This window comes from Onychomys torridus, chromosome 10 (genome assembly GCF_903995425.1).
Source record: "Onychomys torridus chromosome 10, mOncTor1.1, whole genome shotgun sequence".
NCBI lineage: Eukaryota > Metazoa > Chordata > Mammalia > Rodentia > Cricetidae > Onychomys > Onychomys torridus.
Window position 1 is genome coordinate 71,440,243 of NC_050452.1, and position 19,035 is coordinate 71,459,277.

A 19,035-nucleotide genomic window follows, 5' to 3' on the forward strand; every position below is an offset into this window, starting at 1 on the left:
CAGTACCATGGACACTAGCTAGTAGGGGTGAAGCCTCTAGTTAGGCACCAGCTTGAATGTGTGCTCAATGAGGTACTTAAGTATTATCTTCTGCAAAAGGTCGCCTCATCAGTTTGTTGAGAGCGACCAATAGCCTTGGCAATAGCCCGAGATATTTAGGGTTTTCTTGGCGCCCCTTTGGCCAACTACTTAGTAACCCATTACTGGAACTTAAGGTTTCATTTCTTGATGGGCAATATCTAGTTGGAGTGTTGTCACCCCCATTGTTTGATGACACCATTTTGATTTCTTTCATTTATGTAAATAGGAAACTTCTACGGTAGTGGGTTTCCCCAGGCTTCTCAAATGCCCTTAGTTTTCTCTCTTCATATTCCCTTTCTCACTCTCTCTTGCTTCTCCCTCCCCATTTAGTCCTCCCACTCCACCTTCCCTCTCATAACTATTTATTTTATTTCTCCTTTCTAGGGAGGTCCTCTCCTCTCCCTTTGTCCCTTACCAGGTATCTAACTTCTGTTGTTATATGGATTGTAGCATGCATATCAAAGACCCCCCCCCCCCCCCCCCCGTTTCCCTGTGTAGTTTTGGTGCCTGTCCTGGATCTTGCTCTGTAGCCCAGACTGGCCTCAAACTCACAGAGATCCTCCTGGCTCTGCTTCCCGAGTGCTGGGATTAAAGGCGTGCTCCACCACTGCCCGGTGCATATCAAAGACTTAAAAGCCAATATCCACATATAAAAGAAAACATACCTTTTGGGTTTGGGTGACCTCACTCAGGATGATTTTTTTCTAGCTCCATCCATTTACCTGCAAATTTCATTCTTTTTAACAATTAATAATATTCCAGTGTGTAAATGTAGTACATTTTCATTATCCTGTCGTCAACTGATGGACATCTAGGCTGTTTCCAATTTCTGGCTATTGTGAATAGAGCAGCTATGATTATGGATGAGCAAGTGTCTACATTTATGTAGTAGGATGTAGTTCTTATCTTAGTATATGCCAAGAGTGGTCTAGCTGGCTCTTGAGGTAGATCTGTTCCCAGCTTCCTGAGGAACTGCACACTGATGTGCATAGTGGCTGTACAAGTTTGTACCCCACCAGCAATGAATAAGTGTTCTCCTTTACTCCATATCCTCACCAGCTGTCACTTGTTTTATTGATCTTGGTCATTCTGACTGTTATAAGATGAAGTCTCAAAGTAATTTTCCCTGATGACTAAGGATGTTGAACATTTGTTTAAATGATTCTCAGCCATTTTATGTTTCACTTTTTTTAAATCTTTTTTTTTTTTTTTAAAGATCTATTTATTGATTATGTATACAGTGTTCTGCCTGCAAGCCAGAAGAGGGCACCAGATCTCATTACAGATGGCTGTGAGCCACCATGTGGTTGCTGGGAATTGAACTCAGGACCTCTGGAAGAGCAGCCAGTGCTCTTAACCTCTGAGCCATCTCTCCAGCCCTTATTTTTCATTTTTTGAGAACTCTATTTACTTCTGTACCCCAGTTTTCAGTTGGGCTATTTTCTTAGTGTTCAGTTTTTTTTTTTTTTTTAAAGTTCTTTATATATTTTAGATACTAGCCTTCTATTGGATGTGTTAATTGGTGAAGATCCTTTCCCATTCTGTAGCCTGCAACTTTGCCGGAATGATGGTGTTACACAGAAGCTTTTCAGTTTCATGAGATCCCATTAATTGTTTTAGTGTCTGTACTAGATGGAGGCAGACATATACTTACAAAATAAAACAAAAAACATTTAAAACTTTATTGCGTTGATAGGACTTTAACTCAGTAAAACAGTTATTGGGAGCACATCCTTTGATATGCAGAGTTGTATTTCCCCCTTTTCTTTCTTTCTTTCTTTTTTTTTTTTTTTTGACAGGGTTTCTCTCTGTAGCCTTGGCTGTCCTGGAACTCACTGTCGATCAGGTTGGTCTTGAACTCACAGAGATCCTCCTGCCTCTGCCTCCCAAGTGCTGTGATTTGTTTTTTTGTTCTTTGGTTTTTTGGAGGTGTGAGATCTCATTATGTAACTCAGGTTAGCCTTGAATTTGGGATCTTCTGCCTCAACTTCCAGGGTGCTGTGATTACAAATATACACCCCCATGCCTTACTTATTTATTTGCCTTTTGGACTTTGTTGAATAATCAGAAGAAATTTGAAGTAGTTATATTAATTTCAGATAAAGCAGACTTGAGGAAGTTACCAGGAATAAAGACAGTCCTTACATAACTCTTCAAAAAGACATTGCAGTCAGTGAGGCAAAGCAAAATAGTGAGGTAGAGACCAGCCCAGCCTACATATGACCCTGTCTCAACAGAAAGCCAACCAACAAGCAAAACCTGGAACTTGAGTGGAATAGCCAGACCCACTCCTGGAATTGTAGATTCCAGCACCATCTAACAGTGGGTTAACTGATGAGTGTAGAAAACAGTCTTCTAAGCTTATAAGGATAAGCCCAAAACACACCACATTCTGGGACATGAAATGGCTTTTCTACAGGCCACAGTAGAATTAAGTTAGAAACTTAAAGTTAGAAATAGCTGTATCATTGTATAACTTATGTTGTAAAGTTAGAAAAATAGTTGGATAATATAAAAATTTCTGGAGATTAAACAGTATCCTTCTAAAATAATATTGGATAAAGAAACTTCAAAAGAAAGTAAAAATGTTTTGAAGGAAAATTAAAAGCAGTGAAAGCAGGCTAAGAGATAAGCGTGAAGAATTGAACACATATCAGAAATGAAAAGTGTAAAGTCACTGGGCCGAGCTTCTAGTTCAGACAGTGAGAAAAGGCCTCAGTGTAAGCCTAATGCAAGTGGAAGAAAAGGGTAAGAGACGTTATACAATTGAATACAAAGATGTAAAAGCCATTTTAGAATTTTGTTCTGTTTATTTTTTTTAAGACAGAGTTTCATGTATTTGAGGTTGGGATCCTGGGCTTGAACTCCTGTCAGTTTGTGTGGTAAGCGCTTTTACCTGTTGGTTGGCAGGCCTGGAACAACTGTCAGATGCTGCTGGTAGGGGCCAGGTCTTGAGCAATGGACAGTGTCACGCCCACTATGTCTCTTTGGATGCAGAACATCCAGCTTGTCCAACCTGCCCCTCAAAGGCAGCCACACTGACAGTGTTATAATAACTACATGTTGGCCTCCATGGTCTGGTTCATCATTCTGGTCCTCTCACCAGCAACGGGGTTGATCACATTGAAAGTGTGACATTCACATTGAGAACCTGTTGGAAGTCTTTTAATGTATGGACTTAGTTTTTCTTTTGGTTGTATGTTTTTAAATTTTTTTTAATGATCTATTTATATTTTATGTACATTGATGATTTGCCTGCATGTGTGTCTGTGTGAGGGTGTCAGACACCCTGGAACTGGAGTTACAGCACCCCGATCCTCTGGAAGAACAGCCAGTGCTCTTAACCACTCAACCATCTCTCAAGTCCCGGTTGTATGTTTGTTTTGTTGTAGACCAGGCTGGCCTGGAACTCAGAGAGATCTGCCTGCCTCTGCCTCCCAAGTGCTGGGATGAACTCACAGAGATCTACCTGCCTCTGCCTCCTGAGTGCTGGGATTACAGGCGTGCACCGCCACCACCGCCCACCCAGTTGTCTGTCTTAATGCACAACTGATAGTCACCTCTATACATCAAAGCTTTTGTTTTGCAAGAGTAAAAAATTGCTTGTATGTTGTTATCAGAGGTCATGTTGGCTGGGACAAACGTGCAGCTCTCTCCTAACTTCTTGGCACTCATCTGTCTGCCCTTTCCCGCAGTACTAGGCATGGCATCTCTTTTAGCAGTATTAGGGCAAACTAGGCAGTCATAGGTTTGCAGTCCTTGGCTGTTATTCCATTTGCTAGCTGTGCTGGTCACCTAGAGCCTATTGGTCTCTTGTCCTGATGGGCTAGGACTTGGAGCCTTGGCTTTCCACAGAAAACAGTTTGTTCTGGCTGGCTTTCTGTTTTTGTTGCTGGCATCTTATTTGTTGATTCTCATATTGAACTTGAAGGAGGGTGTGAGGTTAAGGTCCATTGAAACTTTTCAAGATGGGCCAGGTGTTTGGTGTGTGTAGCACAAATCTTAAAAGGTCTTATTAATAAAAACAAACTGAATCCAGGTATTGGGGTGAATGCTGAAAGATCAGAGAAGCAGAACAAGCCATAGCTAACCCAAGCCATAGCTAACCTCACCTGACCAATTCCTCAGCTGATCTTGTTTTCCTCAGACTGGAAGTCTCTGTGTCCTCATCTGAATGAGTCTCAGCTGAACTGCTGCTCAAAAGTCTAAAAGCTTAACCAGCCAAAATGCTTCTAGTTTCTGGTCCTCACCCCTTATATACCTTTCTGCTTTCTGCCATCACTTCCTGGGATCAAAGGCATGAGTCACCATTCCTGGCTGTTTCCACTGTGGCTTTAAACTCAGAGATCTAGATGGATCTCTGCCTCCAGAAGGCTAGGATTAAAGGTGTGAGTGCCACCCTTTTCTGGCCTCTGTGTCTGTCTAGTGGCTGTTCTATTCTCTGACCCCAGATAAATTTATTAGGGTGCAAGATATATTGGGGAACACAATATCACCCCAGGTGTGTTGAGTTAGTTCTTCGAGAGTTGATAGAGCTAGTTGCTATTGATAGCAGATTTGACTAGTACAGATTGTAGCTCTTAGTACGGAAGTTCAGATCCTCAGACCAGAACACAGGGCTGTTCTGTGGTGGGAGTCAATGGGTTCATGATGTGTAAAGACTAAATCCACATCCTTCTTGGCCCTCATCATCCCAACTGACAGCACCGGTGCCTTTAGGGAGGCCAGGGTGGTGGGATGTTGACACAGAGTTAAGCCATCAAGAAGTAGAGGGGAGTGGAGGAGCAGAGGAAAGCAGGTTTAGAAAATTGAGCTAATTTAAAAATATTGTGGGGCCAATGGGTACTGGAGAGATGGCTCAGCAGTAAAGAACACTGGTTGCTTTTCCAGAGGACCAGCGTTTGTGTCCAGTCACTCATATGTGGCTTCCACCTATAACTCCAGTCCCAGGGCATCTGACGCCCTCTTTTGGCCTCTGTAGGCTTGCATACATGTGGTGCACAGCCACACATGCAGGCAAAACACTTACCATATACATAAAATAAAAATATAGGTTAAAAAAAGTTAAAAACAAAACAGACCCCAATATTGTGTATGTTGGCACACATTGCGCATGTCCCAGAACTTGTGTGGGATTCGGGAGTTTATTCTCTCCTTCCACCTGTACATAGCTCTGGGATCTGAACTCAGATCTCTAGGCTTATACGATAGATGCCATTACCTGTTGAGCTTTTTCTCCCAGCCCTTCACATCTTTACAGTATATATTGCAGTGCCATTTGCCATGTTCATTGTGATACTTTTCACCATTAACTTAGGGATGAATATTTTAGTAGCCTCACAAGGAGCCATTCTCTCCTGTTAGTTGTTGACTTTTTGTCTCTGGATCTGCCAGTTCTGGAAGTTTTATAAAGATTGAATCATAATATGTATCCCTTTATGTATGATTATCCTTTTGATGTTTTGTTTTTGTTTTTTGTTTTTTTTTTTTTTTTTTTGGTCTTTCGAGACAGGGTTTCTCTGTGTAGCTTTGCACCTTTCCTGGAACTCACTTGGTAGCCCAGGCTGGCCTCGAACTCACAAAGATCTGCCTGCCTCTGCCTCCCGAGTGCTGGGATTATAGGCGTGCGCCACCACCACCCGGCCCTTTTGATATTTTTAACATTTTCAGTGTTCACTTTGCAGAATAAATGTGTAACATGTCTATGATGTGGACAAGAACTTCACAGCATGTTTGCGTTGTGACGTTCATGATCTAGGTAGGGTTAAAAAAAGAGGTTCAGAGGTGGGAATTTGAACAAGTGGAGCTAAAGGGAGACTAGGAAAGTTAATTAACTCACACGAGATGTGTGAAACCATGAAACCAGTAACTGTACGAATGCGTGGTTTAGTGCTTAGGCTGCATGAGTGGATGTCAGAACTAGACCTTTGGTTGTTCCAAACTCGTTAAATGGAAGGCTGTTGCTACAGTATTCTAAAGGGAGATGATAAACTAATTCATTTTAATAAATCAGAGCAAATAGTAGATTGCTTTTGCCTTTGCAGTAATTAACTTCAGTGAGGGTCTTCTAACAGGAATATAAAGATTACTGCTTAGGATTTACTAAGTATATTCTAAGTTAGTGGTTGGCATTAGTGAGATATTCCATCTATGACAATTTCATACATGTATATAATGAATTTTATTTCTTTTTATCCCCCTTTACCTCCTCTTACCTCCCCTGCTTAAGTCCTCCTTCCAACAAGTCCTCCTCCTCCACTTTGACCTCTGCGTGTATGAGTGAGAGGAGAGAGAGAGATGGAGAGAGTTTAATATTTATTATTTAATAATAATTGAGAAAGAGTTTAAATATTGTTGTCTGCATGAGCATGAGTGTCAGGTTATTTTTTTGGAATATGGACAACTTATCAGTGGCTATACAAATAAAGAAAAGGACACCTTCTTCCACCTACAACCATTAGCTGAACCCTGAGTGGTGGATCAGCTTCATGAGCCCCTCCCCCTGCATGATGAAATGCTGATGGGTGCAATGTTGGGCAGGCCTCTTGTAGGTGATTACAGCGGCCCTGAGTTCTTGAGCGCAATGACCTTGTTGTGTCTAGAAGACACTTTTTCATACTGCTGTTTTTTAAATGTGTTTTTGTATATGTGTGTGGGTGTATATGTATATCTCACTAGCCCCAGAAAACATTGTTCTTCAGAACGTCCCTTCTCTGCTTCTTACTTTTTTTTCTTTTTAAAACCACATCTTCCATATGTTCCCTGAACTTTAGAAGGGATTTTATAGATGTCCAGTTTAAGGTCAAGCATTCCACACTTAATTATTCCCAGCACTTTGACTAATTGTGAGTTTCTGTATTACACTGCCCACTGCAAAAACAAGCTTCACTGACAGAGCCTGAGGTCAGCCCCTTCTGTGGGTGTAAATATTAGTGTTTGGATGGCAGCTTGGCACTTTGTCCATTTGGCAAAATAACAATCGTAGGTTCCTCCCCAGCCATGAGCTTTTGACCAGATAGATTTACAGTGTTAGGCGTGAATTCTTTCCTGTGGAGCGGGCCTTAAATCTAGTTAGAAAGTGGTTAGCTATCTTCCTAACAGTCATACCAAGACTGCACCAGTGGGCACTTTCCCTGGCAGGTTGGTATTGTAGCATACAGGGTCCACCCTGGGAAAACTGTTGATGACGTTGTCTCCACCCCACAGCAGCATACACACCACCTTCCCACTGTGCGAGTGAGCTGCAGGGAAGCAGCTTCTGGCTCATTTGCAGCTTTGTTTCTCTGTCCTGCCGCCCATGTGTGTGGTGTCTTCAGCAGTAGCTTCCTACAATTTAGCTCTGGTGGGCGGTCAAGAGCAATGACTATAATCTTTAGTGTTGGGATCTCTGGAGCCTCTCTGACCATATGTGAACTTTTAAAATAGTATCCTGTGCTTTTGGAATGCAAATTACTGTCATTTTCACAATTAAATTTGTAGATTTTTCTTTGTAGATAGGGTCAACAGAATAACATCATTTTGTCTTGTTGCTTAGTTGGGTTTATGTACTTTCTTGGCTTTAGTGTTTTTTTTTTTACCCCCTTCTTCCCAAGACAGGGTTTCTCTGTGTAGCCCTGGCTGTCCTGGAATTCACTTTGTAGACCAGGCTGGCCTTGAACTCACAGAGAGCCACCTGCCTCTGCCTCCTGAGTGCTGGGATCAAAAGTGTTTGCCACCAATGCCCAGCTGGCTTTAGTATTCTTTGATTTCTCTAGTGAACTGGGCTGATTTGTGAATTGGCAACAATTGTTTGAAGGTGAGGGTGAGATATCCGAATAAATAATCTGCTCTTTATTTCCTTTCTTTGGGCCATACTTCATCCTTCTTGTTTTTCTTGTGGGGGTTTTCCTCAATAACCATGGCCATAAGGCCTCTTCTGTAATACTATTCCAAAAGGAAATAAATTCTAGTAGGGAGGGGTACTAAAAGCAAGAGGTAGCTTGGGGTAAAATCCTTGCCCATCAGTACTTGAAGCTGAATCTTTGTTGTATTAGATGCTTCCCTGCTATGTTGAATGGCATAATATGTCTTAGAATTTCTTTTCCATATTATCCTTTCCCTGCCTAGAATTTTCACGCTAGGTTGATGTATAGGATGTGGGGAGAGACCACCATTTTATAGCTTTGGACAATCCATAATGAGAGTTCTGTCTACTGTCAGAAGTCAGAGCAGATTTTTGTGTATGCATTGGTGTTTTAGTGTCTGTGAATGAATTAACTGTACATAAACTTAAGGGTGGCTGGCCTTATATTAATTCAGGAGAGAGAGAGAGAGAGAGAGAGAGAGAGAGAGAGAGAGAGAGAGAGAGTGTGTGTGTGTGTGTGTGTGTGTGTGTGTGTGTGTTTATACCCATGGGCATGTGTGCCGTGGTACATGTGTGGAGGACATTCTGTGGAGTTTGTTCTCTCCTTCCATCTTTTATGTGAGCTCTGAAGATCAAACGCAGACGCCAGGCTTACATGGCAAGTGTGTTTACTGGCTGAGTCATTTCCCAGCTCTTTCCTAAGAAACATTATTTGTGCCAGGTGGTGGTGGTGTACCCTTTAATCCCAGCCCTTGGGAGGTAGAGGCAGGCTGATCTCTGTGAGTTCAAGGCCAGTCTGGTCTACCAAGCAGTTGCTGTTTTTGTCGAGAACCTGAGTTTGGTTCCCACTGCTTACATGGCAGCTCACAACCATATATAACTCCAGTTTCAGGGGACCTGACACCTCCTCTGGCTTCTGAGGGCAACAGGCATGTATGTGGTGTATGTACATATACCAGGCAAACACATAAAATAGATCTTAAAAAAAAAAAAGATAAGAAAGTTCCCAAGCCTGGATGTTAGAATAATGGTAACAAAAGCAGGTTTAGCCCCCATCACCCCAGTGAGTTTTGAGTAAAACTTAGCAGGATCACCAAGTTTGTGTAATAACTTCAGTACAACCAAAACATGTCTTCTGTTCCTAGGTGGCGACAGACAAGGTGGCGGAGAAGCTGAGTTCTACTCTCTCATGGGTGAAGAACACAGTGTCGCACACAGTCAGTCAGATGGCCAGTCAGGTGGCCAGTCCATCGGCCTCATTACACACTACGTCCTCCTCTACCTCCCTGTCAACACCAGCACTTTCTCCATGCTCCCCGTCAAAGTTGAGTCCAGACGACTTAGAACTCCTGGCTAAGCTGGAGGAACAGAATCGGTGAGTGAAATTGCTGGACATTTCTCTTCTTCAGTCAGTTTTAAATATTCATTCCTGCTGAGACTGTTCCCTGGTTTCTTGTTTATCAAAAATACTAAACAGACATACTCAGGCATTTCTTTGAGGAGGTTCATCTAGGACTAGGATTTACCTGCTGCTAATAACACTCCAGATTAGTTTTCTTAGTATAGCAGACTCTCTAAATTCTTTTGGGATTTTATGAATTATTAAGGCAAAACTATCATTTTTACTTTATTTTTCAGAGCTGGGGATTGAACCCCTAGGCCTTGATATATCAGACAGACACTCCCCTGTTGGCCTAAGCTTCTCCCATCCCTACTTTTTTATTTTCAATTTTTTTGAAAGATTTATTTATTATGTATACAGCATGTATGACAGCAGGCCAGAAGGGGGCGCCAGATCTCATTACAGATGGTTGTGAGCCACCATGTCGTTGCTGGGAATTGAACTCAGGACCTCTGGAAGAGCAGCCAGTGCTCTTAACCTCTGAGCCATCTCTCCAGCCCCTTATTTTCAGTTTTTGAAGTAGTTCCCTTTGGTTAAAGTATAAAAGAATTCAGTCTAGTATGGATATCTGATTTGTATTTTAGAGTAGGAAATTCTGTGGAGGGCAAATACCCCACTGTCCTGAGTCTGAGAGACAGGTGATTGTTCCTTCTTTTGTACCTGTTTAGTCTGTTGTTACACTTTGAACTCTTTGGAGCAGGGTGAGGGCGCACGCTTGTAATCCCAGCCCTCCAGGAGGCAGAGGCAGACAGACCTCTGAGTTTGAGGCCAGGTTGGTCTGCATAATGTGTTCTAGGACTCTTTGAGCCGTCGTGCACAGAAGGACGTGAGGAGCAGCAGTCTTCTGTGCCTGGCCAAGGTACACAAAGCTACAGCTTTAACGGTGGTAATGGTCATTTTGAATAGCTTTCTTCGATGTGTAACTCATGTGATGCACACATAGTTAGAATGTACAGTTTAAGGTTTTATTTATTTATTTGTTTTTTTGAGACAGGGTTTCTTTGTGTAGCTTTGGTGCCTGTCCTAGATCTCACACTGTAGACCGGGCTAGCCTTGAACTCACAGAGATCCGCCTGGCTCTGCCTCCCGAGTCGTGCTGGAATTAAAGGCTGCCGCCGCCGTCACCACCACCACTGCCACCACCACCACCACCATCACCACCACTACCACTTGGCTTCCACTTCTATTTTTTTCGGTCAGAGTCTGCTGAACCTGAAGTTTATTGATTATCTGGCTAGAAATTTCCAGGGATCTGCCTGTCATTGCCCTTCCTTACCCACCCTCCTCTGGAGTTACAGGCAAATGGCCACATGTCCAGCTTTTACCTGAGTGCAGAGGATCCAAGCTTAGGTCCTCATGTGTGTGTGCACAGCAAATGCTTTACTGACTAAGCTGGCTTTTCAGCACCTAGTTTTAAATTTTGATGAAGGACTAACTTCAAGTTGTACTTCTGTGGATTGTGCATTTGGTAAACCAAGATCACACCAACTATCTTCTGTATTTTCTTCTAGTTTTACTTAGTTCTAAAAAGAGATGGCTCCTCACTGTATTGCTAGGTTGCCCTCAAACTAAAGTTCAAGTGATTCTACTGGATTTACTTGTATGTGGTACAAGATCAGATTTGGGAAGTTCTTTTTAATTTTATTTTAATTTTACTTTATGTGTATAAGTGTTTTGCCTACATGTATGTAACTATGCCATATCTCTGCCTGATGCTCACTGAGGCCAGAGAGGGCTTGGACCTCCTGGAACTGTTACAGACAGCTGCACGCATGTTTGATTGTTCTGTGGCATTTGTTAAAATAACTTTTTTTTTTTTTTTTTTTTTTTTGGAGATGTGTTCTCTCTGTTGGGTAGCTGTAGCTGTCCGGGAACTCCCTGTGTGGACCAGGCTGGCCTCCACGTCTCAGAAATCCCCTGCCTCTGCCTCCCCAGTGCTGGGATTAAAGGCGTGCGCCACACTCAGCTCCTTTCTTTACTTAATCATGTACTTTTTTCATAATTACTCAGGTACTTTAGTTAAATATCAGTTGTTTATAGTTGTTTGAGTCTGTATCTGCACTCTATTTCATTCTGTTCATCTTTTTTTTTTTTTTTTTTTTTTTTTTTTTTTTTGGTCTTAAGGTTGTACTGTATTGCCTTATTTATTATGGTTTTGTAATATGTTTAGAAATCAGATATTATTAGTCTCCTGTGGTAGTTTGAAGAAGAATGTCCTACAGGTTCCTATATGTCAATGTTTGGTCCCTAATTTGTATAACTGTCTTAGAAAAAATTAGGAGATGTATCACTGCAGGTAGCTCTGACTTTTCAAAAGCCTTGGCCTAGCAGAAAGATATTATTAATTTTATTAAAAACAGCAACAACAACCCAAGTAAAATGTCATACCTGAAGATCTAGCTTTCTTCCTCCTATTTGGCTTTGCCATATTTCTCTGCTCTCTGCAGTAGTTGGTAAGGAAGTCGTGTACTTTACAAATGTAAAGTAAAAAGTACTTAACAGAATTGCTACTATGATACCACAGTGGACATTCCTATTTATCATGTCTGATTCCCTTCCTCACCTGGAGATCCCACTCTGATTGTGTCTGGAACTGTCTGATTTAAGAGGTAGAAGAATGGAGCCAGTGTTTTAGAAAGTTAAAAATGTAAGAAACGTGAGAACAGAAATTATTTTCCTTGACATGGTTTCATTGCAATTATTTCTTAAAAAAAGTCAGTGTATGTGGCAACTCCAGGAAAAAGTGAAATGGTGCAGTGCAACATCAAAGATTTGTTTGAAGAAAGTTAATAATTGATGGACTTAGGTTAAAATAGCACAGCTTTTTTGGTTTGTGTTGAAATGTGTTTTTCTTTTTCATATTAAAAATACAAAGTCATTGGCAGAGATGAATTTAAGGAGGTAAGCTTCAAGTGTGATGGTGCGTTTTAGTTCAGTGGCAAAGTATAACTGTTTTAAAGTTTGAACTACCTATTTGTGATGTTTAAAATTTCATTATAACCATGTTTGTTTCCTTTTACTTAATTTTCCCTTTTTAGCATATCCTTCAAGGAGAGATACTCTAATCATAAAACAGAACCATTGTTATACTAAGTATATTTTATGTTTTTAAATATAATTACCATAAATCTTTGATATCCTAGTTTAAATGTCCACATTAGATCCACACTGTTTTTGGTATTTTAGCCACTAACCCCATGGCTGCTGGGCACTTGAAAGGTGCCTCATCTGACTTAGACGTGCTGTTAAAGGTAAACTATACCAGATTTTGAAGGCTTATTTTGAAAAAAGTAATATAACATTAACTTTAAGAAAACTTGAGTGCATTTTAAAATGACATTTTTCTCTTTTGAAATGACATTCTTTGTATCGGACAAAGCAGCTCTATGTGCTGGTTCGTGCTCTTGTAATCCTAGCACTTGGAAGGCAGAAGGATCACCACAAGTTCCAGGTCAGCTTGGGCTATAGAGTGAGACTCTTTCAAAATAAACAAAGAAACCCAAATGAATCAAACTAAATCATTTCCGTTTTCAGTTCTTTGTGTAAGGGAGTCTTGAACTTGAGCTGTCATTTTAAAGAAACAAAGCAAAGAAAGAGATTGGTTTTTCAGCTCCATCATTTTGACACTTCTTCTTTGTTGTTTTCTGTGCTAAAGTATTGTGTTTTCTGCTAATTCTCTGTTACTTTTTATTGATCAGGGGAATTTGTATGTGTTGATAGGAAAGCATGTGACTTCTCTGAGTCAGGCATGTAGTTTTGTTGGGGTCTGAATGTTTGTGACTATAGAATTCTTGTGTTGGACTCTAATCTGAAATAGAATAAGTCTTTCGGAAGCTCTGTTCTCATGGATGAATTTAATGTCTTTTAAAAAAGAGGCCGAGGGGCCTTTGGCAGCATCTGTCGTGTGTGAACATGCTAATAGAAGGCCTGTTTGTGAGACATGGCCCTTGTCAGACTGGATCTTAGTGCTTGGATTTCTGTGAACAATACATACCTGTTGTTTATAAACTACCTAATATAATTTTGTTATAGCAGACCCAGATAGACTTTACTGAGCCAGATTTTACTGATGTGCTAACTGTAGTTGACAATTATTCTTTCCCCCAGCATGCTCCCCGTCCTGTTTTGTTGTTATGTTATTAGAGACTTGGAACCTTAGGCTGGATACACTGTTCAGTTTGTGATAAGATTCTCTGCTGAAGTGCCAGAATATTTAGCTTTCCATATTTTTTCTAATACAGCATTTTCCTGCCTTAGTTCTTTGTAAACTGTCTTAGCAGTTTACAGATTACCGGTTGGTGTGCTGACTAGTTGCTGTTGTATTTTGTGAGCCAAATCTCATCTAATATTCAAAGTGTCGAATGTCATCTGTTCACAGTTGCTGAATTTCTGTAATCTTTACCTTTCTCTTCCCTGAACCTTATTTAGGCTTGTTTCAAACTGCTGTTGGTACTGTCTATACGGATGTCTTCCAAGTACATCAAAGCCCAAATACTGATTCCTGAAAACTTTCCTTCTGTTGATGGTGTTTTAATTCCTTGACAGTTTCATACATGTACGCCGCATAGCTCGACCATATGGATCTCCTTCTTCACTAGCTCTCTCACTCCCACTAAACCTCTCTCCCCTAGGCAGTTTCTATCTTACTAGGGTTTCTTGACTCCCTGATAGCCATCAACTGCCAATGGCTCCTGGGGGAGTGCAGCCCCATGGGCACCTCCTCTCATCCCGGTCTTGTCAGGGTGACCACAGTTGCTGCTGTGTTTCACAGCACGCCCTCTCCCCGTCGTCCTGCTTTCATAAATCTTTTCTATGATGTTCCCTGAGCCTTAGGAGCGGTACTAGAGATATCCTATTTAGGGTTGAGCACTCAGTAGTCACTTATGCTAACATACATGTTTCTGCATTGCACACGTGCACACGCTCACATGCATGCACATGCACACACAGTAGAAAGAAGTTTCTCTAAGGCTGAGGGCAGCAATAGTCTCTTGGGCAGGTTGTTTGCCAGCTGCAGGGTCGGGTATGGTGAGACTGGCATGCCAGGGCCCTTTGAACTTTTCAATTATACAGTGCTACATAGGGTTTTCGTTTGTAATGTGTTTTTCCATGCAGGCTTCCATATGCGAAGTAAACAGCCTCTGCTTTCAAAACAAACAAACAAACAAACATAAATCAAAGCCCAAACCCCAGAAGAACCCAACAAAACAAAAACTGCTACTCATACACATGCCCTGTGAAGCCTGTGCTGTATGTATAGCCCTTTCCTGAGGAAGGTAATGTCTTCGTGCTGTTCAGTTCTCAGAACCAGAGATAGAAAGTTCATCTGTTAGAGATAAAACCTAAACTACCCTCCATTTTATAGTGTTTCCTGATTCTCTTCTTCATGTAGGATGGTGAAGAAAATAACGGAGAAGGTTTCAGAGGAACTTCCAGTGGCCACAGACTTTATCTGACATGCCTCCTAGTTTCCAGGCTCCAGTCTAGAAAGCATTGACTTTCAGGCTGTATGTCCTCCACCAATATTGTCATTTCTTCATTATGCTGAGGTTATTAACCCCATTTAACTGTAAGAAATGAAAATACTTGATCCTAATTGTGTATTTTTAATAAAGTCTATATATTAAGGCTTTTGTAAATGCTTTTCTTGAATGCCACGTCCAAATATAATCCCGTGTCATTTGTGACATAGATCTAGGAAAGGCTCTGTTGATGATTTTCTGATGTGTGAGCATTAGAGTGTGCTCACACAGACTTGCCTGCTGCTCCCTGGCTCTAAGTCTGTATATTGTATAAATCATGTAGCTAATGATAAGACAATGGTGTTTGTGTTATCTAAACAGAAAAGGCACACAGAAAAATGCAGCATCAAAGTTAACAGTGATATGCTTGTGTATGGCATTTACCACAGCAGATTTTGCAGGCTCTGAGCCAGTGAGTGGACGTGAAGGCACAACATGCTCCACTGCTGCAGGCTCTGTGCACACTTATCACAGCGAGTGCTAAATGAATTTGAAGGCCTAGGAGGCCACACCACCATTGGCTTTGTGTGTGTGTGTGTATGTGTGTGTGTATGTGTGTATGTATGTGTGTGTGTGTGTGTGTGTGTGTGTGTGTGTGTGTGTGTGTATTTTAAGGTATAGGTTTTTTTTTTTTTTTTTTTTTTAACAGTCTCACACATAGCTCTGACTGGCCTGGTGCACCTTATACAGGCTGGCCTTGAATTTCTAGTGATCTTTCTGCTTCTGCTTCCAATGTGTTGGAATTACAAATGTAATTGTTGTTACAGTGCCTGGCTATACTACATTAGAGCTACAGTTTTTTTTTTTTTTTTTTTCAAACTTTTGGGGGAAGAGACATCTTGTTACATAGTTCAAGCTGGCCTTGTGAGCCTTTGTCAGCCTTCCAAGTACTGGGATTACAGGTGTAATCCAGTCTTGCCATACTGGAATTTTGATAAATTTTTTGACTCTTATGTATGTAAAAACTGACTTAAAACAATGTGCAAGTTACAAAAATGCTTTTTTTTAATTACATAAACTTTATTTAAAATTTAAAAATTTACTTAAAAAACTTTGGTTAAAAAGACACATATGTGCTCATAAGCACACAGGCATACATGCATGTATACATCTGTTAGTCTAGGCCAATTCAGGATTGTCATCATTTATTTGTACATTCTGTCCTACTGGAAGGTCTGCAGAGGCAGTTAAAGCATGTAAAGCTGCCCTTTCCACACTCACAAACACACACACACACACACACACACACACACACACACACACACAGCATTGCTTTTCTTCTGGAATCTGTCCTGAGCTGAGGCTGTTTCACAATTAACTTTTTCCCCCTTTACAAAGGTAAGTAGGAATAGTGGTATCCTTTAAAAAAATGATTAACAGGGTTTAGTGTATTCAGTGTATACAGCATGTGTCTCTGCACACCAGGAGAGGGCACCAGAGCTCATTACAGATGGCTGTGAGCCACCATGTGGCTGCTGGGAATTGAACTCAGGACCTCTGGGAGAGCAGTCAGTGCTCTTAACCTCTGAGCCATCTCTCCAACATCCCCCTGTTTTGTCTCTTTATTCATGGTGGTCAAAAGCAGTAGAATTTATTCAGTTTTTTTTTTTTTTTTTTTGGTGTGGAGAGTGTAAAGTTTGATTTTTCAAGAACATGGCCAAAGACTGGCTTGGTTTTTACAATTACAATAGGAAAAGAAGCATGTCTCAGACAAGCACAGTTGACATGTTTTAAACAAAGTTTCACTGGAGTGTGGATGGGGGAAGACGTCAAAAAGCCACATAACAAACAGCACAGTTAAAAATTGGATGAACATCCTGTTGAAGTTAGTGCAAGGTAATTATGTAGACATCTTACTATAAGATGCTGCTCTTTTCTAAGTTTAGTTAAAATTATTCTTTAACTCTGGGGTTGGGGATTTAGCTCAGTGGTAGAGCGCTTGCCTAGCAAGTACAAGGCCCTGGGTTCGATCCTCAGCTCTGGAAAAAAAAAATTATTCTTTAACTCAGTACCAGTAATGTTTCTGTGTTTCTGTGTGTGTGTATATGTTCATTAACAAAGCAAGTTTCTGATTTAAGTTTTATTCTTGGGAGGCTGTATATTATTTCATAAGCCTTTAATAAAATTACCTTTTTTTTTTTTTGGAGACAGGGTTTCTCTGTGTAGTTCTGGTTGTCCTGGAACTCAAGCTGCAGACTAGGCTGGCCTTGAACTCACAGAGATCTGCCTGCCTCTGCCTCCCCAGTGCTGGGATTAAAGGCATGCACCCCATTGCCTGGCTAAAATTACTTTTTTTTTTCTTGGAGCTGAGGATCGAACCCAGGGCCTTTCGCTTGCTAGGCAAGTGCTCTACCACTGAGCTAAATCCCAACCCCTGAAATTACTTTTAAATTGTCTTTTTAACTGTAAAATAGAATTTTTTCATGATTTGAAAATGTGACCAATCTAAATAAAAACGTCAAGGCTGAGTGAAAATCTACTAATTTCAGCCAAACAAGGTTCTTTATTTTTTTGTTTTTTGTTTTTTTGAAACAGGGTTTCTCTGTGTAGCTTTGTGCCTTTCCTAGAACTCACTTGGTAGCCCAGGCTGGCCTCGAACTCAAAGAGATCCGCCTGCCTCTGCCTCCCGAGTGCTGGGATTAAAGGCATGCACCACCACTACCCGGCCCAAGCAAGGTTCTTAAAGCAAAAAACATATTCACACAAAATTTATGTAATGTGCTGGAGCAGTTTGTTTATTATAGAGGTTATCATTTATGCAGTGGCTGGAATAGTTGGTATATTACACAGGTTATCATTTATGCAGTGGCTGGAATAGTTGGTATATTACACAGGTTATCATTTATGCAGTGGCTGGAATAGCTGATTTATTACACAGATTAACATTTATGCAGTAGCTGAAATAGCTGGTTTATTACAAAGATTAATCATTCTTGAATGTACAAGCTCCAGAAGAGCAATTGGGTCTTTATACACATTTTTTTCAACAAATGAAAATTTTACCCTTACATCCAAATGGATTAATCAGTTAACATAAGAAAAATAAGAGCTATTAGTGATGAATCTATTGAGAAACCACAAATAAGCCAAAGAATATGGAGAGAACAACTGAGAGAAAGGAGTTTGCAGAGTCAGGGAGGTATAAAGGATTTAGGAACAAAGCCAATCACACTTTATGGACTAACAGCACCAATCTACTTTTCTTGACCAATTAGACCTTAAAATAAAGGAGGTGGGTTGGATTTAATCTGGTTGGCTTTAATGTTCATCTAAGCTCTAGATGTTATAGAATAAAATGAGTACAGAAACTTTCATGTTCTTCACCTAGCTTTTCATAACTTTTGAAATGTCAGTGGCTTCCACTTAAAAGCAGTCTCACAATCTCCTACAGGTTGGTGGCACTTCACCCCTTCTAAACAGTGTGGTGTACCCACCACCCTCACACTGTGGTTATTCAGACTTAAGTCAGTTAGGAAAACTTTTAATCTCACATCTTGGTTATGCCTCGAGAACACTCCTTTGCTAGGAGAGTGTGTTGGTACGAAGAACAGTATTTCTGGTGCGTACAATTGCAGCAGTACTGTGTCAGGTGAAGAACACCAGGAAGACGGAGCGGTGCAGCGTGGGTTCACAGCAAACAGTCAGATGGGAAGCAGAAGGACTTTCTAGAGTTCCCCGAGCTTTTATTTGTAGAGGATATCCATTAATCTCTTTGTCACATGGCATACTTCTGAGTCCACTCCCGGGCTGTTGTGTTGTACTTTTCTCTATCTGTTTTGTAGATCTGAGCAATCTCAGGCACTAAGGGATCATCTGGATTGGGATCACACAACAGAGAACTGATGGACAGAAGTACTTTTGAAATAGTTAGTGCTGGAGACCACTGTGAGCGAAGAATATCAAGACAAATGCTGCCATTACTGTTAACATTTGGATGATAAATTCTTGTTGTAAATTCAACCTTAGGTGGTTTGAAGGGGTACTCTGTTGGGAAGTCAATTGTCAAGAAAAACGCCCCTCCCTGATAGGGGCTGTCATTTGGCCCCATGATTGTAGCTTGCCAGTGGAACATATCTTCGCCGACAGGGCCTGCTGAACACTGTGCGGGGGGATCCTGCGCCAGGTCGTTCAGTTCCTTATGGATTCTCTTCAGAGCCATGGTGGAAGGCTGTCTTGGTGGCCTCTCG

The 19,035-nt window shown here is 41.0% G+C and overlaps 2 protein-coding genes across 7 annotated transcripts in view; one reads left to right on the forward strand and one right to left on the reverse strand.

The window, feature by feature from the left end:
* The window catches only part of Evi5 (ecotropic viral integration site 5), a 161,857-nt gene that overhangs the window by 26,191 nt on the left and 116,631 nt on the right, over window positions 1-19,035 (forward strand). For all 6 annotated transcript variants that reach the window (XM_036200503.1, XM_036200505.1, XM_036200506.1 and 3 more), the window contains one exon: window positions 9,070-9,299. In XM_036200503.1, coding sequence (XP_036056396.1) covers window positions 9,070-9,299 — 230 coding nt within the window. Of the gene's footprint in view, window positions 1-9,069; window positions 9,300-19,035 lie in introns of those variants that run through there.
* Window positions 18,564-19,007, reverse strand: LOC118592007 (ubiquitin-conjugating enzyme E2 D2B). Its single transcript, XM_036200509.1, has one exon. The coding sequence runs from the start codon at window positions 19,005-19,007 to the stop codon at window positions 18,564-18,566; it is 444 nt and encodes a 147-aa protein (XP_036056402.1).

Bases quoted from the DNA above. Each gene is read 5' to 3' on its own strand.
- LOC118592007 (XM_036200509.1), bottom strand. From the start codon at position 19,007: ATGGCTCTGAAGAGAATCCATAAGGAACTGAACGACCTGGCGCAGGAT.